The following is a 25,080-nucleotide window of genomic DNA, read 5'->3' on the forward strand; positions in this document are numbered from 1 at the left end:
CTCCAAGTTCATCTGTTTACTTCCAGGATCGGGATTTAGAGAGACTCCGTAGAAAATGGCTAAATGCATTAACAAAACGTCAGGAGTATTTAGATCAACAACTGCAGAAGCTTGTCAGTAAACATGGTACGAAAAGCAACTGGAATGGTTCCCTTCCCCCACATGAGAGTGCGGTTTATCCCCATTGGCCGTCACAGAAAGGAAAAGTAGACGAACTCGCCCATCACAGGAACCGCGAGAGCGTAGGAACGGTGCTGATTCGTGTCCTATCCTTTCAGAAGGACGATTACCCGGTTCTAACGATGTCTTTGCGTAGGTCTCCCTTGCCCCTCAACGACGAGGAGACAGAGTATGTGCAGGAAGTGCTGTCCGCAGACATAACCACGGGAGAGGCCAGCATTTCTTGGCTTCTGGTCTAGAAGCCCCCGAACTGTCTGACTCTCAAGATCATTTCTGTTCTGTTCCTCTGTGGCCTTTGATGAACTGAAGGTGGCCCCTCAGTGAGAGCACACCAGCCCCGCTAGCCGGTAGTCAGTGTTCATTCATGAGCAAATTTTCATCAGGAGTTGGGGAAGTCATAAGTTGCTGGTGAACCCTCATCACCCAGTTCCCGGCATATACAGAGCGTACACAGAAGGAGGAAGTGGGCCTCCTGTGTTTGATCCTGATTCCTAATGTTCTAGATAAGACAGAGGATGATGCCGACCGTGAAGCTCAGCTCCTAGAGATGAGGCTGACTCTGACGGAGGAGAGGAACGCAGTCATGGTCCCCTCGGCCGGCAGCGGGATCCCAGGGGCCCCGGCAGAATGGTATGGTGCAGCTAGCTGTCTTCCAGCGTTCTCCGTGTTCCCAGGGCTGCCTACTTCCGCTGTGAATGTTGCCTCTGCTTTGATTAATGGATGAGTCATAGCGTATGGAAAAAAAATTGTCTGAATTAGAGGAAGTGTTAAATTATTTTCATGAGTTGGAATAACTGTGCCCTAAAACTGTGTTTTATTAAGTAATATTGTTATTGGCCCAAGTAATTAAGATTTCTGAGAATCTAAATCAATATTTAGTACCATCATACTTAGCATTTAAAAAAAATAGTGAATATGTTAATTACTTGGGTCATTCCCTTAAAAGACTATTCACTCCTAATAAAATTGCATCTCCAGGAGTTTTTGATTTTGGTGCTGGCCTAAACTTAACTGTCAGCAGATGTTCTGTGCCACTTTACAGAGATTAAAAATATTGAATTAAGCCACATGGGGCCCTTAGAGATATAACTTTGTAAGAAGGTATGTTTAAACAAGGGAGCTTCAACTTCAGTTTTAAACAGGGACATGTGGCTCCTGAGTTCTGGTATCAGAGTGTATGATAATTTACATGAGAGCACCGAAGGAAAGAAGCAGTGGTGATAGACAAGTCTTTGTGGCACCTCTGATGTGAAATTACAGCAAACCCAGCATTATTATCGGTTGACCTCTAATAGCTCTTAGTATATGAAAGCTGAGATACAAAGCATTGAGTTGGCCAAAAAGTTACTTTGGGTTTGTTATAACATCTTATGAAAACCCAAACGAACTTTTTGGCCAAGCCAATACATGCCACTGAGAAAGGCTGCTTTATTTGAGATGCTGTTGTTCATTATGTTTTAGGACCCCAGTTCCTGGGATGGAAACACACATTCCTGTCATATTCCTTGACTTAAATGGTAAGTGAGGAAGTCCCTTCTGAAGGCTTTCCTCTGAAAACTTAATGTCTGAATAGCACCTGTTGTTGTTCAGTCACTAAGTTGTGTCCAGCTCTTTAGCGACCCCATGGACTGCAGCCCGCCAGGCTCCTCTGTCCTTGGGATTTCCCAGGCCAGAACACTGGAGTGGTTTGCCATTTCCTTCTCCAGGAAATCTTGCCAGCCCAGGGATCGAATCCGTGTCTCCTGCATTGACAGGCAGGTTCTTTACCACTGAGCCTCTTGGGAAGCCCAAGTAACATTTAGATTCTAACCAGGTATGCAGATAGGCAGTTCTGCAGGCCTGAGGTTCAGGTCCATTTTATGTGTGCAAAAAGACTCTAATACCTCAACAGAGAATGAATTTCCTGTAAGCATAATGTTTTTATAACAGTGATAGGTATGTTTCATCGTGACGTGGTCTCACGTTTCATTCTCCAGCCCGTATTGCCCTGTGTGCTCCATTCTCCCTTCAATTTAGGATGGTAGTAATGTTTTCCTGCACTTAATTCTCAGGAAGAGACCTCTGTCCGGAAATGACTAATAACTAGCGATGCTCGTGTAGCGCGTTTCTTTTGTCTGGTGTCTTCTTAGCGTTACCTAATGGATTTGCCCCTTTTTCTGTGAGTTCTTGTGCCATCCATCCATGCATCACTCCCCCCGCCCCCGCACCTTTTAAAAATTACTGTCTTTTTTTCGCTCTCGTGAAATATTTTGGATACAGCTACATTTTACATATATTCTGTCTGAGGAGAGAAACTGAAAATGAGAAGGTAAGATGAAAGAGCTAAAAATAATTTAAAAGTCAGCATTTAAATGCCAAAGACATCTGCAGAAGAACTGTATATTAAAATGAACTGTCCTAAACAGACAAGCGTGGACACCCTCCTAGTTTTCTTTCACCCGAGAGTGCGTTTCAGCATCTCAGGTATTTAGCATCCTGTACCATTTGGCTTGGACTTACCTGGTGACTCAGCAGTAAAGAACCCACCTGCCAGTATGGAAACCCAGGTTCGATCCCTGGGACGGGACAATCTCCTAGAGGAGGAAACAACAACCCACTCCAGTATTCTTCCCTGGAAAATCCCGTGGACAGATGAACTTGGCGGGCTGCAGTCCGTGGGGTCACAGAGAGTCGGATGGCCTAGCAACTGAGCACGCATGCCCCGTTTGGCTTACTTGGGTGTGTGGGCGATGTTTACGTATGCAGGGAGTCAGAGAAGAACACTTAGCCGCTTGCAGTGTCTGTCCACCTGTCGGGGCTTTAAGGTCTTGCCACAGTGCTCTATCCTGCCTTGTTCTCTCGAGCCTTGGAGACTGGAGGCAGCTCTGTTCTGTCCTTACATTAGGTTCCTAGGTGGGTGAGGGGTGTGTGCGTGTGTGCAGGAGGGCTAGAAAGCGGGAAAGAACAAGCTTAAAGAAGACCTAGCAGTATGGATGTTCCCAGACAGGAGCAGCACCCTGTTCAGCCTTATGCCTGTTCTTGGTCCCCACGTCCTAGAAAAGAGACTTTGATGCTCACCCCCAAGCTTAGATGGATGGGGAATTGGGAGGGCCAGGCTTGGACATGAATAATCAGAGCACCATTCCGTTTCCAGCTCATGTAGCCAGTAGATTTGGTTTGTTAAATTTACCTGTCAGATCATTGGAATCACTCTCATTGTCATGTCTTCAGTGCCCTGAAAGACAGGGAATTGGGGTTATAATCCTACCCTTAACATTTATGGGTTGACCTTGAGTAACCTCTTGGGTTTTTTGGCTTCCATCACCTTCCATGCAAAATAAGGCACGGAGGCAGGCGATTGGATTGAGATAATTTCTTGCGGTGTCTCCCATCTCAGATGTGTGAACTGTTTAATGGTCATCCTCTGTGTCATGTAAGATTTCAGGGCCAAAAGCAAATGAAATTTGAGGCAGGAGAATTCTGCTACTAAGCACATTGAAATGTAGCTGTTAGGGGTTATCCTTTAAAGTGATCTCTGTATTTAATGGAAATCCTCCGCTTTTAGCTGATGATTTCAGCTCTCAGGATAATCTTGATGACCCCGAAGCTGGTGGATGGGATGCTACCCTCGCTGGGGAAGAGGAGGACGAGTTCTTTGAGCTGCAGATTGTCAAACAGCATGATGGAGAGGTAAATAAAGTGTAACTCGGGAAGGTTGGATGAAAAGTAGTTCCTTTAACCTTTCCCCAGGCCTTTGGAAACAATCAACAAAGTTATCATTTCAGTGCCTCCATTTCTCAAGAAATATAAATGAAAATCTTAATTGTGATTTCCGCGAAGAACGGAACCAGTTCCAGAAGGAAAGGGCCAATCAGATTATGCCCATTCACTGTGGCACTGCTCTTCCTGGTAAAGGATTTCTGTTAGTGTTAGCAGTCCAGATCAGCAGTGGTCCACTCTCTGGGGAAATGCTCCTGACGTACGTGGAGGCAAAACAGCATGATGTTTGGCACTGACTTTGAAATGCTTTAGTAAAGACTTGTGAATAAGGGGGAAAAGGACTAGATGAAGCCAGATGAAAATGTTTCAGTCTGCGTGATTAAGTGGGGCTTAAGTGGGGCTTAATTTCTTATTTTGAGTATACTGGAAAAATGATGAAAGATTTTAAGGAAGGAAAGCCAGTGCAATAATTAGAAGGACATACCAACACTTACTGTTATTCAGAGATGCAAAGCTTGATCTGGGGTGTGTTCTGTAAAAATAGTAAAACATTCTGTAAAACAGTGGGCCTGCACCCTTCTTTAATAAGCCAGTGTCATGAATGGCAAAGAAAGGCTAGGAACCAGCCTAGATGAAAGTGGACTACAAGGACAGGACAGCTAAATGTAGTCTGAGATATCAGATCAGAACTGCTGAAACATCTGAGTATGGACTCTGTATTATATAATGGTATTATTTCGGTGTTACATTTCCTGAATATGATCATTGTTCTGTGGTTAAGTCAGAGGAGGTCCTTGCTCTAAAAAGATACTTGCTGGGACTTCCCTGATGGTCCAGTGGTTCAGATCTTGCCTTCCAATGCAAAGGGTGGAGGTTTGATCCCTGGTTGTGGAACTAAGATCCCACATGTCTTGGAGCCAAAAATCCAAAACATCAAACACGTGTAATATTGTAACAGATTCAGTAAAGACTTTAAAATTGGCCCACATCAAAAAATCTTAAAAAAAAGAAAAAAGATACTTGCTGAAGTGTTCAGGGATAAAGACACATCTGTAACTTACTCTAAAGTAATTCAGAAAAAAAACACCCAAAACAACAGCAATACTGAGTGTGTATATGTAAGAGGAAAAAAGGGAAGATATTCACAGTTGATGAATCTGTAGGGGAGAAACACAGGAGTTCATTATACTAAATTTATAGCTTTCCATTTGAGTATTTTTCGAAATAAATCCATTTTTACTGCCAACCAGGAACATCCTGCTCTGTACCCCCCAGGAAGGTACCTGAGGCCACATCCCCGGGTACCTGCAGGCAGCACTGCCCTCGTGACTGGTCTGCTCGCCTTCGGCCAAGTCAAGACGTTTCCTTGTGAGGGTCTGTGTCTTAGGAGGAGGAGGTGACTCTGTCCTTTCCGTCTTCTCCGCAGGTGAAAGCGGAAGCCTCCTGGGACTCGGCCGTGCAGGCTGCCCTCAGCTGAGTAAAGGCACGCCCGTGGACGAGCGGGTGTTCCTCATCGTCCGGGTGACAGTCCAGCTCAGCCATCCAGCCGACATGCAGCTGGTATTGCGCAAGCGCATTTGTGTTAATGTTCACGGCCGGCAGGTGGGTCCCTGATGCTCATTGAAGAAGTGACTTTGGGTCTGACATAAGGGCGGGGCAGTGGAAACATCGCTCTGGCCTCTGACCCCACAGGCTCTGGGGCCCTCTGAGCTTTTGTCCACCAGGCGACTGTGGCCGTCCCATGCCCGTGCTTGCTTCAGTCCCGGAGCCCTTCAGCCTGACTGCCTCCTGGATGGCACTGCACTGCTCCCCTGCGTCTTCCTGACTCCGCAGTCACAGCTCTCAGCCCTGCTTGGGGGCGCCATGGAGCCCTGTCAAGGCGACGCTCACTGTTTTGTCTTTGCCTTTCCATCTGGTTCTGATAAGATGAGAAGTTCACTGCCAGTGAGCTGCTGTTTGTGCTCCTCACCCTTGGTTTTCCATGCTTTCCTTTCCTTTCTGCTGGTTCACTGATTCATGTATTTGGAGAGAGTCCTCTGCCAAGCTTTGGGGCAAAAAGATGAATGAGAAATAGCCTGCCTCCTGAAAGAGCCCGTGTCCATTGACCTGTGAGTGTGTATAAACGGGCCGGTCTTCTGTGTGGTGACACCGCCGTGCAGGTGCTCGCCAGGGCAGCGGTGCGAGAGCAGTCAGGGAGGAGGGGAGGGGGACAGGGGCTGTTGGCAGGCAGAGGAGGGCTCGCTGGCTACTCCCCAGAGAGGAGGAAATGCACGTGCAGAGATGGTGAGGGAGGAACGGGCGTGGCAGGCTTGGGGACCATGAGAAGCATAGTCTGATGGTCAGAGTATTCCACAGAGGCCATGACCATGCCTGTCCACACAGCTGCAGCGAGATCATGAAGGACCTGGTGCCGTATGAACCGGTTTAGTAGAAAACTTCTAGATAAGAATAGAAAGCACTTCTCATATTGGTTTTGCAAAGATAGGATTTGAGAGGTTGAGTCTAGGGATTCTTCTCAATATACTGGCTAAAACCAGACAGATGAAAGTAAATCTTCTCATTTAGAAGAGTACAGTCATGGTTGACAGAGTTCTAGATGTAATCTCTACCCCTAAAAATTAATCTTTAGTTCTAAATGTCACACTGATACCAATCTTTGAAATTCAGCTCTTCGGCTTGGCGCTCCAGCATCAGGACATATAGGTCAGGGGGTAGCTGCCGATGTACGTGCTGTGTCTCCCGTTCACTCTTTTCTGAGAAGTCTCTGAGGAATTGGAAAAAGACACGTTGCTCTTGGGGAGCACTTTGAAGAGTTACTTGCCATTTCAGAGCTAGGGGTTCTGGCTGCCAGGCGCTGAGACTGACCTGGTTCAACCACCAGCCCCCACAGAAATTTTAATAGAAAGGAGTGTTATGAAGTCACCAGGTTTCTTCTGTTTTTGTTTTTTGTTTTTTTTTCTTTTTTTAAATTAATTTTTAAAATTTGTAGATGTGAGAAGCTGCTGCACTCTCCCCTGGTTAAAATGATTTGATATCAAACTGAAATTCAGATGGTTCATTAACTAAAATTTGCTTCTCTGTAGTGAGAGCAGGGACTTCCTCATGACCCTGATACATGCAGGTTAGCTTCAGCAATTCCGTACAGTTGGTAGGTGCTGGGGGATGGGGTGGGGAGTCAGGGTGGGTCTTAGTGTTTAATGGGGACAGAGTCTCAGCTTAGGAAGATGAAAAATTAGGGAGATGGATGATGGTAAGATACGGAACAGTGCCACTGAACTGTGCAGTTAAATATGGTTAAAGTAGCATGTTTTATGTAACTTTTACCACAATTAAAAACATTTAATAAAATAATAATTTCATACAGATAGAAAACAGAAAAGTAAGATGACAGCAGCCCCCTCACCTCCTCCCACCACCCATTAAAGGGAAACAAACCGTAGCTGCACTTTGACCAGTGTAATTGGCGATGGTTCAGCCTTGCAAGGCTGGAGTTAAGAGTGAAGGGATGAAATATATGCATTCTAACAGGCCCTTGCATTCTTAGATGCTAAAATGTTTTTAGAAATTAACTAAAGAACACTTAATTATTATTAAATAAGTTTGCGAAAATACATACCTCTGAGACCAAGCAGCTTTTTGTCTGTTCTGTTTGGGTTTTTTGTGGTTTTTGAAAAACCTATATCCTACTTTGCTTTTGCATGGGGAAAGAGGTTCAGTTTGGTTTAATATTCTCTCTCCTTCTTATCTTTATTCACCAATTGTATTCTGCCCTCATCCCTGCTCTCTTCAACCTCTACAGGATGTTCAGTCTTAGCAGCATCTTCAAATGAGTCATCTATGCATTAATTCAACAGTTCAATTGAAAGCGTGCAGAGAGCGCAGTCAGCATAAACAGTGACCAAGCACTCTTAAATCATTCTCCGTAACGACCCTGCTTTGGTCAAGAATTTAATGCCTGAACTTGTCAATATTCATAGTGCAAGATGTCCATCGTGCTGGGAAAAAAAAGGATTAAGAGTCACCAGCCTTTCTTTACATTTTAGTTAGAAGGTCATTTTATTGTGTAGAAGTCAACAGTCTTATTTCTGTAGCTTTTTTTAAAGCAGTGTTGAACCAGATGCCTAACGTGATTCCAGAGTTTAGGATCTGCACTTTTCATGTATTCGGTCTGGTAAATGGCAAGCATCGTATAAATGGGTTTGTTTGTGGGCACTAAGAACAAGTTGAGGAACCTATATGTTGTGATTTGGGTTTTGACTTACATTGCAAATAATGTTCTTTTCCTTTTTGGCTAGCGTGAATATGGGGTCTTTTATGCTGCCTCTTTGTTAATGAAAACTCAGTTTTTGAGATGGGAAGCCATATCTTCTCTTTTGTTTTTCTTTAGGGTTTTGCTCAGAGTCTCCTCAAAAAGATGTCACATCGAAGTTCTATTCCAGGCTGTGGAGTAACTTTTGAAATTGTCTCCAATATTCCAGAGGTGAAGGATCATATGAAATTTGAATTTACTAAGAATAAACATGTGACAAGAGCTAACACCTTGAGAAGTCACCTGCCTAAGAAATATGTATCAGATGAAAATGTGCATACACAAAAACGCTGTAGGCTTGTAGAGGAATTTTGTAATCGTAACTTGATTCATAGTATAATGTGTGTGCATATGTAATACTTCTGTGGGCTTAAAGGTTCTGGTTTTAATCTTTTGTTAAAGAAGAGTCTTTTGAAAAGCAAATCAGCACCATTTTACTCATAGAAGAGGATATAACCCTTAGAGGGAGACACCACAGCATAATACAGAGTCCCAGGGTATCACATTGGAATCAGACAGAAATCTTGTTTCTGCCACCTCTTAGTGAAGTGACCTTGGGTAAGTCACTTTGAGCCTAAGTTTTTTCATTTATCAAACTGGGTTAGTAATACCTCCTATACAGACTTATGTTTTAAGGATTAAATGAGACAATATACACAAATTTTACACATGTTAAAAGAGTAAATTGTAATTGCTGTTATAGTTAGCTATAGTATTATTATTAAATACTATGGGGTAGTATTTTTTATATTTTTAATTAATTATTAATTACTATTAAATACTAATAAATTAGTATTTATTACTGTTTTTTTTTGAGCTAATTGAGATGTGCTTAGAAATCAAACAAATGGAGCTGAAAATACCCATGACAGGCGCTTGCTAGAGAATGTAGTTTATATGCTTCCTAGTGCTTATTCCCTGATTTAGACAGATTTGTTCACCCGGTTATTGGCACAGCTAGTAACCAGGCCTTCCTTACCGGGGTAGGAAAAATGAAAGGTCTAAGGAAAGAACTCTGATAAAGTGAGGAAGAGCGGTTCCCTCCGCCACGCTGACTGCAGACGATCGGGGAGCGAGTGGGGAGGTCCAGGCCGTGTTGCCCTTGGAGGTGGAAAATGGGAATGGGACCCTGGGGTGAGGACCCCACCCACGCACACCGTCTGCTGTGCCTTCATACTCTTCATCCAGGGGCTCAGTGTCTGTCGGTCGATTCTGTTGAGTATTTGAACAGTAGATGGACGGTATATATTTGAAGACAGATCAGGTTTTGGAAGACTGAGAAGATTACACAGTACTTGGGTTTCGTTTTAGAGTTTTTTTAATTGCAGAATACTTTTGCTCTCAAATAATGTCAAATACTAACTGAATTCTTCCCTGGCTCTTCAAAGTATTAGGCTTACAAGGCAAATATTAACTGTTTGATTGTTTAATTTTGAACCTGCCGAAACTTTAAAAATTGAACCCCTTTTCAAGTTAGACTAGCTGCAAAATCTTGAATCTGTAATAGATTGCTCTTTGTATGCTTGGAGGAGCCTGGTAGGCTGCAGTCCATGGGGTTGCTGAGGGTTGGACACGACTGAGCGACTTCACTTTCACTTTTCACTTTGATGCATTGGAGAAGGAAATGGCAACCCACTCCAGTGTTCTTGCCTGGAGAATCCCAGGGATGGGGGAGCCTGGTGGGCTGCTGTCTCTGGGGTCGCACAGAGTTGGACACTACTGAAGTGATTTAGCAGCAGCAGCAGCCAGAGGTTTACTGTTTATTCTTTGTATCTGAATGCTTTCTCTCTTTTTCCAGTGTTTCGGATCTTAACTCTATAAATGGTTTGAATGCAGTTGAGAAACACAACTGCAATGAACCATCCTTTTCTCCCTTCATCCCTCCTTCCTTCTCATTTGCAGTTTTTCTTTTTCTCTTTAACAGGGCTTTTATGCTTCAGGTGACACAGTTTTCAAAAGGCAGAAGTGTGCAGTAATCAGTGGAAAGATAAACAGCCTCACGTGATGGGGCTACCTGTTAATAATTCACTAAATGACTAAGTTGGCAAGTGTTAGGGTCACATTATCAATTCCTGATGATAAAAAGGAAAAATGAGACTTAAAGCCTACAGTGCAAGCATTTGTTTTTTATTTCAAAATAAGCTTCATAAAAGCTGTGTTTCATCGTGAAGAAGCCTGGAGAAGTTCTTTGTGTTTCATGTCGCAAAGGCCATGAGGACTCAGCAGCAGAAAGAAGTGGTCATAGACCAGAGAGCAACAGGAGATGGTTTTCCCTTTCTTTTTCTTCCGCCCTTTTTGTTTTTGTTAAAAGCAGCTAGAATGCTTTCACTGCTAATGGGGGTATAAAATGATACATTCACTGGCAGTTTATTATCAAGTTAAAGAGACATCTACCCCATCACCCAGTAATTCCACTTATAGGCCCTTACCCAAGAGAAATGAAAACCTTATGTAAAGGTTTACATAAGAATATTCAAAGCTGCTTAATTCAAAACAACCTAAAACCGGAAGCAACCCTAACATCCATCAGCAGAGGAATGGGTAAATAAATTATGGCTTATCCCTACTGTGGAATATTATTCAACCATGCAAAGTAATGAACTACGTGATGACCAAATCTCTGAGTCCCTATGTTAAGTGAACAACCAGATGCAGAACTTCTAAAACAGGCAGAACTAGTCTGTGGAGAAAGAACTGGTCTTTCCTTAGGGGAGGGAAGGAGTTGAACTTTGTGAAGTAATGGGAATGTTTTATATCTTGAGAGGGATGTGGATAACATGGGTAAACACGTTTCTTTAAAACTCAGGTATCTTCTCTCTCAGAAAACCAAGATACGTCTGTTCCCATCAGATACCAGAAAGTATTCCGTGTCTAGTGGGGAAAAGAACACTCCCATCAGGAGTCAGGAGACCTAAGTTCTGGTCTGCCTCTCTTGCTGATTATGTGGCCTTCCTCTTTCCTTGTCTGTAAAACAAGGGTGATTCCTAGGCCCAAATGAATTCCTGTAGGAGACAAAAGTTCTGTGAACTTACGCTGGCTTCTGAATTTTTCTGTATTTTATCTGTTCTAAGGCTTATGTTAATTAAAAACAAATACTCTTGAAGTTAGACTGTGTCTTAAAATTGATGTTGTCTTAAAGTTAATTGGCTGAGTTTTTCTTTTTTTTTTTTCCTCCTTAGTAATATACAAAATGATCTTCTCTTAAAGTTGATGGCATCTTAAGATGCAGTGGCATTTGGATACATTCAGTTCAGTTCAGTCGCTCAGTTGTGTTCGACTCTTTGCGACCCCATGGACGGCAGCACGCCAGGCTTTCCTGTCTATCACCAACTCCTGGAGCTTCCTCAGACTCATGTCCCTTGAGTCAGTGATGCCATCCAACCATCTCATCTTCTGTTATCCGCTTCTCTTCCTGCCTTCAATCTTTCCCAGCATCAGGGTCTTTTCCAGTTAGTCAGTTCTTTGCATTAGGTGGCCAAGGTATTGGAGTTTCAGCTTCAGCATCAGTCCTTCCAATGAATATTCAGGGCTGATTTCCTTTAGGATTGACTGGTTTGCTCTCCTTGCAGTCCAAGGGACTCTCAAATGAGTCTTCTCCAACACCACAGTTCAAAAGCATCAATTCTTCGGTGCTCAGCTTTCTTTATGGTCCACCTCTCACATCCGTACATGATTACTGGAAAACCATAGCTTTGACTAGACGGTCCTTTGTTGGCAAAGTAATGTCTCTACTTTTGAATACGCTGTCTAGGTTGGTCATATCTTTTCTTCCAAGGAGCAAGCGCCTTTCAGTTTCATGGCTGCAGTCACCATCTGCAGTGATTTTGGAGCCCCCCAAAATCAAGTCTGTCACTGTTTCCACTGTTTCCCCATCTATTTGCCTTGAAGTGATGGGACCAGATGCCATGATCTTAGTTTTCTGAATGTTGAGTTTTAAGCCAACTTTTCACTCTCCTCTTTCATTTTCATCAAGAGGCTCTTTAGTTCTTCTTTGCTTTTTGCCATAAGGGTGGTGTCATCTGCATATCTGAGGTTATTGATATTTCTCCTGGCAATCTTGATTCCAGCTGGTTCTCCATCCAGCCCAGCATTTCTTATGATGTACTCTGCATATAAGTTAAACAAGCAGGGTGACAATATACAGCCTTGACGTACTCCTTTCCTGATTTGGAACCAGTCTGTTGTTCTTTGTCCAGTTCTAAGTTTTGCTTCTTGACCTGGATACAGATTTCTCAGGAAGCAGTCAGGTGGTCTGGTATTCCCATCTCTTTAAGAATTTTCCAGTTTGTTGTGATCCACACAGTCAAATGCTTTGGCCTAGTCAATAAAGCAGAAATAGATGTTTTTCTGGAACTTGCTTGCTTTTTCGATGGTCCAACAGATGTTGGCAATTTGATCTCTGGTTCCTCTGCCTTTTCTAAATCCAGTTTGAACATCTGGGAGTTCTTGGATCACATACTGTTGAAGCCTGGCTTGGAGAATTTCGAGCATTACTTTGCTAGCGTGTGAGATGAGTGCAATTATGCAATATTTTGATCATTTTTTGGTATTGCCTTTCCTTGGGATTGGAATGAAAACTGACCTTTTCCAGTCCTGCAGCCACTGCTGAATTTTCCAAATTTTCTGGCCTATTGAGTGTAGCACTTTCACAGCATCATCTTTGAGGACTTGAAAGAGCTCAACTTGAATTCCACCACCTCCACTAGCTTTGTTCATAGTGATGCTTCCTAAGGCCCACTTGACTTCACATTCCAGAATATCTGGCTCCAGGTGATTGATCATACCATCGTGGTTATCTGGGTCATGAAGATCTTTTTTGTATAGTTTTTCTCTGTATTCTTGCCAACTCTTCTTAATATCTTCTGTTAGGTCTGTACCATTTCTGTCCTTTATTGTGCCCATCTTTGCATGAAGTGTTCCCTTGGTATCTCTAATTTTCTTGAAGAGATCTCTAGTCTTTCCCATTCTGTTGTTTTCCTCTATTTCTTTGCATTGATCACTAAGGAAGGCTTTCTTATCTCTCCTTGCTATTCTTTGGAACTCTGCATTCAAATGGGTGTATCTTTCCTTTTGCCCTTTGCCTTTCGCTTCTCTTCTTTTCACATCTATTTGTAAAGTCTCATCAGACAACCATTTTGCCTTTTTGCATTTCTTTTTCTTGGGGATGGTGTTGATCCCTGTCTCCTGTACAATGTCACAAACTTCATCCATAGTTCTTTAGGCGTTCTGTTTATCAGATCTAATTCCTTGGGTCTATTTGTCACTTCCACTGTATAATTGTAAGGGATTTGATTTAGGTCATACCTGAATGGTCTAGTGGTTTTCCTTACTTTCTTCAATTTACGTCTTAATTTTGTAATAAAGTGTTCGGATCCGAGCCACAGTCAGCTCCCAGTCTTGTTTTGACTGTATAGAACTTCTCCTTCTTTGGCTGCAAAGAATATAATCAATATGATTTCGGTATTGACATCTGGTGATGTCCATGTGTAGTCTTCTCTTGTGTCGTTGAAAGAGGGTGTTTGCTATGACCGGTGGACTGGACAAAATGTTGAGTTTTACCATATGATGGTATGTAAAACCCTGAGCAAACTTTTTGGCCAGCCCAGTGTATTTTGCAGTTTTTGATGTTGTTATAACAAAATTCACAAGGATCTGATTTTTCCCAAGAAGAGTGTTTTGTTATGAGCCACATGAGCTTGAGAGATCTCATTAATTATATTAACAAAATCCCTCCCGTGACATGCAAATATCCCATTTATATGCCTGGACCAGCTGTGTCCATGGAGCTGGGCAAGGGAGAATATGTCTGGAGGCTTCTCTGCTTGGTCGGCTTCCAGTCTTGGGCCTCTGTCTGCAGAGTTGGGGATTGGACTATGTAGAGAGTCCATGGGAGGCTGCTTATTGAAAGGGCTGGAATCTCGCCCTTCTTCCCACTCTTACCCTTAATCCCTATGGCTGCCTCCTGCGAGGGTGGTTTGGGTCCCACATGGGTCCAGCTGTCACCTCAGCTCCTTAGTCCTCCCTCTGGCCCCTCAAGATGTGTTCCCAAAGCACTGTTGTGGTCAGGTTTCCAGCTTGTCCCCCAGATCCTTTCTGACCAGGAATGTCTTGGTTCACAGTGGAAGTGCAGGAGAGGACAGTTTTGTTGAAAATGTGCCATGTTTCAACTGCTCTGTGTTTAGGCTTTCGAGTGACCCCAGCCGCCACGTATACCATGATTTCTGTGGGAAAATGCATTTTGAGTTCCAAGAGCTGACTTTAAAATGGAACTTGGTTCGGTAGGCTTTGTGGATTCGTATAGATCAAGCTGCCTCTGTAGCATTTTCTTCTGCAAGGTAGTTAATTTTAACGTATAACTTTCCACTCTCCAGGACGCTCAGGGAGCAGAGGAACGAGAAACGTTAGCAAGGATGGCAGCTAACGTGGAAAACACGGCGTCTGCCGACTCGGAAGCGTACATCGAGAAATACCTGAGGAGCGTGCTGGCGGTGGAGAACCTCCTCACGTTAGACCGCCTTCGCCAGGTGAGCTGATGGGGACAGGGCAGGGTCCAGCCCAGCTCGACCCAGGGTGTGACGTTCCGCGATTCACAGTGTTGTGACATCTAAAATTTTGAAACCTCTTAAGTGGAGCATATTAATTTACATTAAACTTGTCTTCGAAGATACAAAAATGATATTTGGAAGTTACTTTTTCAACGCCCCTAAATGGTAGCTAGTTGCCTGGGTAGAGCTGTGCTGTGTGCATTGGTCGCGTCTGACTCTGTGACCCCAGGGACTGTGGCCGCCAGGCTCCTCTGCCCATGGGGATTCTCCAGGCAAGAATGCTGGTGTGGGTTGCCATGCCCGCCTCCAGGGGATCGTCCCAACCCAGGGATCGAACCCAGGTCTCCCGCAGTGCAGGCGGATTCTTTACTGACTGAGCCAGTAGTGGAAGGAAATATATCACTCTTGCTGGTTAAGAAGTATTTTACAAATTCCTTGACGCTGGACAGTTGCCAAAGAAAAATGTAGCCCTGAGGCAGAATGTTGTGTCCTTTCTTGGCCTCCTCAGCCTCAGAGTGGATCTCTAAGAGGGAAAACAGAGGTGCCAGCCATAAACCCAAGGCTCAGAGAAGCTCTAAATGTTAGTTTACGTAGCTGTGTTGAAACTTTGAAAAAAATTTTAAAGTTATTTATTTAGGGTGTGCCAGGTCTTAGTTGTGGCCTATGGGTCTAGTTCCCTGACCAGGGATCGAACCTGGACCCCTGCTCTGGGAGCGCAGAGTCTTAGACACTGTGGACTACCAGGGAAGTCCCCAAACTTTTCTCTTTTTTTTAAATAAAAATACTAATGAAACATAAAAGTGAATGGTCTGCTTTTCATACCTTTCCCCTGGGACTTACTTGTGGCCAGCTTCAAGGGAGCCATCAGTAGATAAGGAAAGGAATGAACCACAGAACCTGTCAGCTGCTTAATTAACTTTGAATATTCCTCAGTGACAGTAATTGGGTCATTCTGTTGTGTGAAGTAACAGCTGTCATTTAAAGAACTAGGGAACCTCCCTGGCAGTCCAGTGGTTAGGACTATGCGCTTCCGCTACAGGGAGCACGGGTTTGATCCCTGGTCGGGGAGCTAAGATCCCACAGGCTGTGTGGCATGACCACGCCACTCCAGTAAGTAAAGAGCTTGGAATATGTCCATAGCTCAAAGCCTGCTTTGGACTCTGTCGCTCTGGAAGTGTGTGTCTCACGCGTGCTTTTCCTCTGTGTTCTCTCTGACCCACAGGAAGTTGCCGTGAAGGAACAGTTGACGGGAAAAGGGAAGCTGAGCAGGAGGAGTATCAGCTCTCCTAATGTGAACAGAGTGAGTGCGTGGGACCCCAGCCTGTGCTCGGCCCAGGCTCTGCTTTGCTCCTCCTCTTTCCTTGGATAATTCCTTTCCATCCTTCAAGTCTCATCTCGGGTATCATTTCCTCCTCTGCACTGACTGAAGTTCCCACTTCTCTACCCCGTAGCATCGTTGCAGCCCTCCACCTCTGACCTTCCTAATGTTACACGGAAAGCATCCGTGTAAGTCCCCCTGGATTTGCTTCTCATTTATCTTCATACTCCAGTGCCTGGCACAGTGACTCTGTTAGGCGAGCATGTGTTGAACTAAGGCAAAGCTAGCGTAGTGCCTGGGGAAAGCCGTTTGGATTTTCTAGGCTGAACTTGATTACTTTCAGGTTGAGGAGAGGTCTGGCTCATGTGTATAAACTCAGTTGCTCAGGGGCCACCCAGGGGGCATCAGGGAGTCAAGTCAGCTAGGTGTGTTTTGTCACAGTGTTGCGATTGTGTTGTTGTGTTTTAAAACATGGATAAAATTTACATGAATATGAAGCTTACAGATAATTCTTCGCATGAATATGAAGCTTACAGATAATTCTTCGCATGAATATGAAGCTTACAAATAATTCTTCGCAAAGAAATAATGCTTGGAGCCCTGTGATTTATCTCTACTTTCCTTACTTTTGATAAAGAGGTAGATGTGAGAAATAGTACACTGTTGTCTGAACTTACCCCAAGAGAAACCACAGTATAAATGTTGAAATAAAGAGCAGCTGACCCTTAACCCTGGTGTTGCAGAGATCCCAGTGAGGGACAGGACAGGATGGGTGTCAGGCTGGAGGGCACAGGTGGCTCCCTGAGACTGGGTGATGTGACTGGTGATCTCAGATGAAAAGATGGGGAACATTCTCAGACAGTAAAAAAAAAAACAAAAAAAACCCTCCCTTTAACTCAGCATATCTATCTTCTCACTCCTTCAGAAAATGAAGTACTAAAATGCACTGAAAGATGTACTAAAATCTCTGTATGTGCAGAGATTTTGTACTTAGAATCCTGTAATTTAAAACAAATAGCTTCTGTGTATACACTTACTGCAATACCCAGAGAAAGGAGTCATCAGATCAGGATGCGATAAGGTAGCCAGTGGTAAAGGACCTGCCTGCCAATCAGGAGACCCAGGTTCAATCCCTGCGTGGGGAAGATCCCCTGGAGAAGGAAATGGCAACCCACTCCAGTAATCTTGCCTGGGAAATCCCATGGACAGAGGAGTCTGGCGGGCTACAATCCATGGGGTTGCAAGAGTTGTACATGACTTTGCAACTAAACAACAGCAACAACAAGGAAACTAGTAGCCTGGTATCCTTTACATAGAAGTGGATAAACAAATCAAGTGTCCCTTACTTGGGCCCAGTTGGCTGTTACTGCTATGTAAGCTGGACATCTGATCTTATACAAACCTGCCTTGTTAAAAATGTTAATTCAATGAAAAACAAAACCAGAAACCGTGCCTAACAGGGTACCAAAGGCCAGGAGTCTAGTCTTGGCAGCCTCTCTCATACCATCCGGCTTTAACATTCTGTCGATTTGGTTTTCTAAGCATTGTATTTCCAGGATCAGGGATGTGTGTGCTTTTGCACACAAAGGGCTAATTCTCCTCTCCGTTCCCTCTTCAGTTGTCTGGCAGCCGCCAGGATCTTATTCCACCCTCCAGTCTGGGTAGCAACAAGGTGAGTGCTCAGAACTATTTCCTGTCAGTCTTGGACCTGTTTCCCATCCAGCTCTTCCTCCTCTCAAGTATCACACGCTCGTCGTGCGTGCCAGAATTTCTTCCACTTTTCAGTACTATGTGAAGTTTATTGGAAAGTGTTTAGAGTTCATTTCTTTTTGTCTGGCAGTTAAAATAATGTTACTGAAACCTTATTGTTACTCTGCTTTTTAAGGGTTAAACAATTTAGTTGCTTGAGTTCCTATTCCCGTTGAAAATATATTCTTCCCATTTGTGTCAGAAAAGGAACTTCATTTCAGATTTTTGATAATTAAAATATGGATGAAGTAATTGAAAATTTGTGAAGAATAAGGTTATGTTTAAAAGTTAATATTATATGTTAGAAGAAAGAAAAAGAAGGGAACAGAAATTTTATTAGCTGGGATGTATTCATGTACTTGTTAATATAGCTTTCCCCAATTTAACAGAGTTTTAAGCATAGATAATTTGTTATCGTTTACTTAAAAGGATCACACTCAAAACAGACATAGGTGGATGGTTGGATACAGCTGAGAATGCCCTGGTTCGTCAATTCATTGGCCACTTACCATGAGTCTGAAAGTGTGCTAGGGTTTAGCACTTCCTGATACAGGTCCGCTGATAGGTGTGATTGGCATAGCATGGTTGTAATCACCTAAACAAAGCAGAGTGTTTGGAAAACTGTCATTATTGATTATAAATCACATTATTGATATAATAAATAATTTTAAGGAAAATATAAGAAAAACCATGACCTTTTTTTTAATCCATCTAACCCAAGTCCTCTATCATAAATTCACTGAAAAAAATGGCCAAAAGATTTTCAGCTTTTCTCTCTTGCTAGTTTCTTTATGTTTAAATGGAAAGAAAAAATACAAAACAGAATATCTTCTTGAAAGAAAATTATTGTCTCATCTATGTTCAAATAGAATAAAGGAATACAGATGCTATAATAGAAGTATGCCTAGGTAGAGTAGGAACCCAGAGGAGAAGTGGACACTTTTATAGGTATTATTGAAGGACCAGGAAAGGCTCCAAAGAGGGGGAACCTCCCCCCCCGCCTTAAGCTTCATGCTGAAGAATGATAAGATCCACCCAAGTGGAAGGGATTGAAGCAAGAGTGTGAACAGAAGCATGGAGGGAGAAGGAAGCCCGAGTCAAGCCGAGCATGCAGTGCAGGGCAGACCCCAGAGAAAGGGCCTCGCTTCAAAAGTTCCTGTGTGATGTACTGGGGAGCCGTGGGGGAGCTGGGCCACTTTTCGGCAGTCACCTCGACCCCACTCATCTTCCTGGCTGTTGTCCATAAAATTACGTTAGAATAATGTATATAGTAGAAATGTGTACTGTTATCAACACACTAGTGAGGGTGGACGGAGCAGGTGCGGGGAGGGGTCCCGGCAGTGGGAGGGGAGGGAGGAGAGTCAGGACCCGCTCAGGAGAATGGAGCCTCTAGAGCTCTGGGGACGTGAGGGTCGGGGTGGAGCTAGGGGGAGACTGGCTGACATGGGTTCTGGGGACATAGTAGAGAGAAGAATGTGAGGAGGCAGGTTTGAGGAAGAAAATGATTTCGTTCAACTTCGGACAGAAGGTGTGTCAGCCAGTTCACGGGTCTGGAAGTCCGAGCTAAACACAGATTGGGGAGCTCAGGGCCTGGTTGGAACAGCCAGGGGTTCACCCGAGTCTCCTGAATCGGCCCTAAGAGGTTCAGACAGGGAGGCGAGGTTGTGTGGGGTGACGGTGATGCTGAAGGGCTTGTGCAGGGTGACAGACGGGAGTCCTCAGAGACGAGAGGTGGTGGGGAGAGCAGCTGGGAGCCTGGAGGAACTCCTTTTGGATGCTTCAGAGACTACACTGACTGAAGAGACTGTTTTGGGTGTGAGAGTGAAGATTATTGGAGGCCTTTTCCCAGGGCAGTCTCTGTGGAGGGCTGGGGAGAAGCTGGACATGGGTTTTGGGTGGTTGTTTTGTTTTTTGGTTTTTGTGGCCTCAGTATACACAATCTTAGTGCCCCAACCAATGATAGCACCTCTGCAGGAGACACTAGTTCGATCCCTGGGTCAGGAAGAGCCCCTGGAGGGCAGGTCATGGCGACCCCCTCCGGTATTCTTGCCTGGAGAATCCCACGGACAGAGGAGCCTGCGGGCGGCAGTCCACAGGGTCACAAAGAGCTGGACGTGACTGAAACAGCCGAGCACACTTGGACCCCTGCAGTGGAAGCATGAAGTCCTAACCCCTGGACCGCCAGGGAGTTTCCAGCAGGATGTATTAAATGAGTAAATAATGTTGCACATTTCTTGTTACTCTGCCAAGACCTTCCCCGTTTCAGTCATCTTGATGTCCTGGGGCCCCGGGGTTGGGGATAGGAAACTTAGTGAAGGTGAGGGAAGTCTGATTCCCACCCTCTCAGGCTGTACCGATGTCCTGGCGCCGCCCCAGCAGCAAAGGGCTGGCTCTGCCTGCTCTGTGTCAGCGTGTTTTCCGTTGTCGTCAGATACCTCCAACAGTGAAGGACCCTTTTCTCCCGCTGCAGCAGTTTGGAGCCTTCTGTCTCACCCCTCTGCATGGACAGTGTCCCTGGGCTCTGACGGACAGTGGCAGTCTTGTCAGGGAAAGCAGAGGGGCCAGCCTCCCATTCCTCACTGTGCTCCCAGGTCAGCCGTGGAGCCATCTCTTCATCTTCCTGTAGGCTGTGGGCCCCCTCGGGTCCTGAACAGTTGCCAGGTACAGCCGGGCTTTCCTCCACCTCGTCACTGTCACCCCGGATCCCTTGACTTCCTGCTGTGTCCATATCAGCAGGCTATATGAATGTCCATGTGTCTAAATCAGAGACCCTTTGCTTGTCACTAGGGGAGAGGTAGGGGAAAGCTGCCCTAAGACAGGTTTCGTGGATGGACCTGTTGAATGAGTAAGGACGTTCAGGTGACAGAGGGCCACAGCTGATGCCAGGAAGCAAAGCCATGAAACACTCTACAGGATTTGATTCCAGGCTCACTTCAGCAGGGAGCACGGAGCGGCTTCCCCATTGGTGGATGAGGGGCTCTCACTAGTTTTATCATCTGAAGCAGAGCGTCTTAAAAGATTTTTAGAGAGAAAAAGATTCTTGTGTTTTCTTCCTAGAGAGTAAAGAAATATTCCCCTCCACCAGTAGCAGCAAGGAACAGAAGAGTCCTCCCTTTGGCCTTTTAAAAGAAACAGTGGTGAACTGCGTCCAGAACGGCATTGCCTTGAATTCAGAATTGTTACAGTGCTGCCTGTAATAGAATTCCTCAGGGTGGGGTAGTGTTTAAACTAGTTGATGTAAGAATCATTTAGATCCTGCTTATAGTGGGCTTCCCTTGTGGCTGAGCTGGTAAAGAATCTGCCTGCAATGCGAGAGACCTGGGTTCGATTCCTGGGTTGGGAAGATCCCCTGGAGAAGGGAAAGGCTACCCACTCCAGTATTCTGGCCTGGAGATTTCCATGGACTGTATAGTCCATGGAATCGCAAAGAGTCGGACACGACTGAGCGACTTCCGCTTTCACTCCACAGTGCTTATAGAGGTGAGAAATGACACGTACGTGAGGGCCATCTCCATGTTCTTTATAATGGCAGAGATTGGAAACAAGTTACATGTCTGTTGCTTTGACCTAGTTAAATATGTTTTATCTGTGTCCATGTGTGCATACACACACACACACACACACACACACACACAAATGGATACTATGCAGCTATAAAAAGTATTAGGAACCCCTCCAGGTACTGATATGGAGAGAGCACCAGGATACACTTAGTGATTGAAGACGCACTGCAGCACAGTATGTTGCTGTTTGTGCAGGAGCGGGGAGCTCAAGAGGAGTGTGTGTGGCTCTCGCTAGGTGTACACGCGCGTGCAGCAACCCTGTAAGGATGCATCCTAAACAGATGCCGCTACTTCCTGTCTAGGGAGAGGGCGAGCGTGTGTGGGACCCAAAGCAGGAGGCTTCTCATGGTGTGCCTTCTTATATTACTTGGTTTTTAGATCATGGGAACAAATTACCTATTGAAAGAATTAAAAGGAAAAAATGTTGCTCTCTACCCTTTGTGGTAGGTAGATTTTATTCTCCTATAAGTGGTGGTTTGAGAAACTCTCCAGTTGCTTTATCTATAATAATTTTCACACAAAATCCTGAAGGAGAGATTACTGAAGAAATTGTTTTGGAAAACCTCAGAGACTCCTGTATTTTTCTTTTCTTTTGGGGACTTCCTGCATTCTTCAGTTTTCAGAGATCCAGGGAGAGGTAATTAATCCATTAGGTTTTTCTTAATGAGTGGGATACATGTGTTATCCTCCTATTGAAAGCATGCTTGCTTTTACCTTGAGAATGCGAATGCATTTTTAAATGTAGTTTTTATAAGACAACTGCATTTGATACTGTACTAGTGTTTTTTTGACTCTTACCCTTTTGTAAAAATAACTTTGGAAGTCAGGATATACAGTTCTTCATTCCCTGGGACTATGAAAATATCTGTCAGAAGATGCCAGGAATGAAGGCATCTGATGGAGTGTAGGAGGCTCTGGGATGTGAGGGGGTCTAGTTAATTCATTAATGAAGCCGATGGTACAGTAAATGTTTGAGAATCTGTGGGACGTCCTTTTCTCAAGCATGGGATGCGGGGGGAGAGGAGCAAAGGAGGAGCAGAAGTGCCTTGGGCCTTCCTTCAGCACCGCAGAACATAGCTCAGTGGTTCCATCTCGGCTTCTTTGCGTGGAAGTACTTAATACACAATGGAATTGAGTGGGAAATACAATTTTAACCTGAAATCACTGCTTAAAACGCTAGAAACTGTATTTTAAAATAATTGAAAATCATAGTGCCGATAGCTGCATCTCCCTTGCACTCGTGGGGACTTACCTCTGGGCTCTCTGTTCCATTATCTAGGTCTGTCCCTCTTTCCTTGATTATCGAATCAGAGCTTTGGGCCAGAGAACCTGGTGTGCTCTGTTGCCTGCCACGTAAATAACACAACAGTAAAGTTAGTTCACTTTATGTAAAGAAGCGCGGAGAGGCCGCCCGAGGAGGCTCAGGTCTGCCTTCCCTGCCAATTTGCATTAACATCACGGCAGAGTTGGTGGGAGCAATGCAACACTGAAAGCTGTAGCTGGGAGGCAAGAGCAGAGCTCACTGGGATCAGGGCTTCTGGGGAGGCGAGAGCAAGTGGTAAGGTACTAAAACCTTCTCGCACGTTGACCTCTAACACTTGAACTTCGGCCAGCCACATTTTGCCTGCCCTCATTCACTGATGCTCCATACCTATGAAAATTGGAATTGTTTACTGAGCTCCACCAAGACGGAATGGATGAGCTAATTAATCTTAGAAAGATACATTGAATTTTCATTAGCTACCCTTAACTTTTAATTTCACCTTATGGCCTAAAAGAAATCACTCTTGATAAGCTTTTCAATTAAAAATATAAAATATTCCTAATTGCAATAATGCTTTTATTTACTGTTGCTGGCTCTTTCATCATTATTGTTAGGCAGGTTTTTTAAATTAGATATAACAAAAACTTAGCAAACTTGTTATGACCAGTCTACCAGATTAGACTCATAGTTTAGTTGCAGAATTAGTTCCAACAGCTTGTTTTTCCATTTAAACAATGGCTGTGTGTTGAGACTGTTTGAGATTTAAGAAACTCTGTCAAGAAAAAATAACTGATATTACTTACTAAAGCCTTTTTAAATGGAATCATATATTTTTAAATAAGTTAGTGAGATGTTTGTCATCTTCCAAATGGAGTTTTCAATGCAACTAAAAGTAGCCGGGGACGTCCCTGATGGTCCAGTGGTTAGGACTCCGTGCTCCCAGTGCAGAGGTCCTGGGTTTGACCCCTGGTCAGGAAAGTAGATCCTGCATGCCACAATTAAGACTCAATGCAGCCAAATAAATATTAAAAAAAAGTTTAGCCAAAAATCTGAATGACTATGCAGTTAACAAAGCTGAGTTGTATGTTTTGGCTCCATCACTTTCCTGAAAACTGCAATTATTCAGCCCGACACTGGTGATGGTTGGTGCCAAAGGTGAGTCACCTCTTCTTGAGTTGCGTTAGTAGCCACCTCTGGGCCTGGAGTGTCACTGGCACTTCGTCTACCTCCTTGTCACTTTCCTGATCCAAGCCAGACCTCTGTAGAGAACACCCAGAGCTTTTGTGTCTTTCTGGAGAGCAGCAGCAGGAGAGCTGGAGGTCCCTGCAGGGACCAGCCACGTCCTCAAGCCAGCGGACAGCCTTCCGCATGTTTTCCTGTTGGGTTTTGCCTTTAAGCATAATTGTTATCTTGAATAGGGTTTTATATCTTTGAATTCAGCCTGTTAGCACAAATAATTCCTACTAATTATGAAGCTAGGTTAGGGACCCAAAACGAAGCCAGAATTTCCGCTCTCACATCCTCCCTTCACGGCTGATCCTGAAGGCTGATAGAGGTAAAAAAATTTCAGAAACATCTCAGAATTATCTTTCCAAGAGTTCTGTAATGGAGCATAGGTTATGGGGGTAGAAGTGAAAGAAAAAAAAGCCATACTGAGAACTGAGCCCATATGATGGCGGAAAGGTCCAGTGTCTGGCCAAGGCCTTTTTATTAATTATCTTGAGTTCATCTCTGAAGTACCTTTAACTAGGGTGCTTCCTTTTTTTCCCCCAGCATTTCAGTAGTGGGAGAATCACTCTGGAGTGGCCAAGGATATAAAATTTATTGTTGTTCTTGTTGTTTAGCTGCTCAGTCGTGTCCAACTCTTTGTGACCCCGTGGACTGTAGCCCACCAGGCTCCTCTGTCCATGGGGTTTCCCAGGGAAGAACGCTGGAGTGGGTTGCCATTTCCGTCTCCAGGGGATCTTCCCAACCCAGGAATTGAACTTGGGTATCCTGCATTGGCCGGTGCACTCTTTACCACTGAGTCACCTGGGAAGCCCTGTAAAATTTGGAAAGACACTAATTGCCTTGTCCCTGGGGGCCAGTGTGTGTTGCAGAAGCACAGATTCTGCTTCTGGCAAGAGAATGGATATGCGCTGCCGGAGAAGAATCTAGTGAGTGAGTGGAGTGTCTCCCTAGAGATCTACGGGGGTCGGAAAGAGGAGGGGGCAGTGGTTTATCATCCAAATTTGTTGTTCCCTCGGAAGCAGAGCCTGTTCTGTCCCAGAGCGATTTGAGATACTCTGTGTCCCCGTCTCTAGTTGGCAAGACTGAGATTTCTCAAGGTTAAGATGACGGTTAAGGGAGATGGATGAATGAAGTGTCTCCGTTTTTCATTCTCCAACAGAGTTAGCAATATGGCTGAGGCACTGTGTAAGTACAGTGAGCATCCTTTCAAAGGTTCTCACTTG

The 25,080-nt window shown here is 44.4% G+C and overlaps 1 protein-coding gene across 1 annotated transcript in view; it reads left to right on the forward strand.

The window, feature by feature from the left end:
* KIF13B (kinesin family member 13B) overlaps positions 1–25,080 on the forward strand; it is a 205,727-nt gene that overhangs the window by 140,873 nt on the left and 39,774 nt on the right. The window contains 10 exon segments of the mRNA XM_018051853.1: positions 27–126; positions 684–810; positions 1,642–1,697; positions 3,725–3,849; positions 5,306–5,336; positions 5,339–5,481; positions 8,267–8,359; positions 14,560–14,712; positions 15,956–16,033; positions 17,670–17,723. Coding sequence (XP_017907342.1) covers positions 27–126; positions 684–810; positions 1,642–1,697; positions 3,725–3,849; positions 5,306–5,336; positions 5,339–5,481; positions 8,267–8,359; positions 14,560–14,712; positions 15,956–16,033; positions 17,670–17,723 — 960 coding nt within the window.

The sequence above is a fragment of the Capra hircus genome, chromosome 8 (genome assembly GCF_001704415.2).
Source record: "Capra hircus breed San Clemente chromosome 8, ASM170441v1, whole genome shotgun sequence".
Classification (NCBI taxonomy): domain Eukaryota; kingdom Metazoa; phylum Chordata; class Mammalia; order Artiodactyla; family Bovidae; genus Capra; species Capra hircus.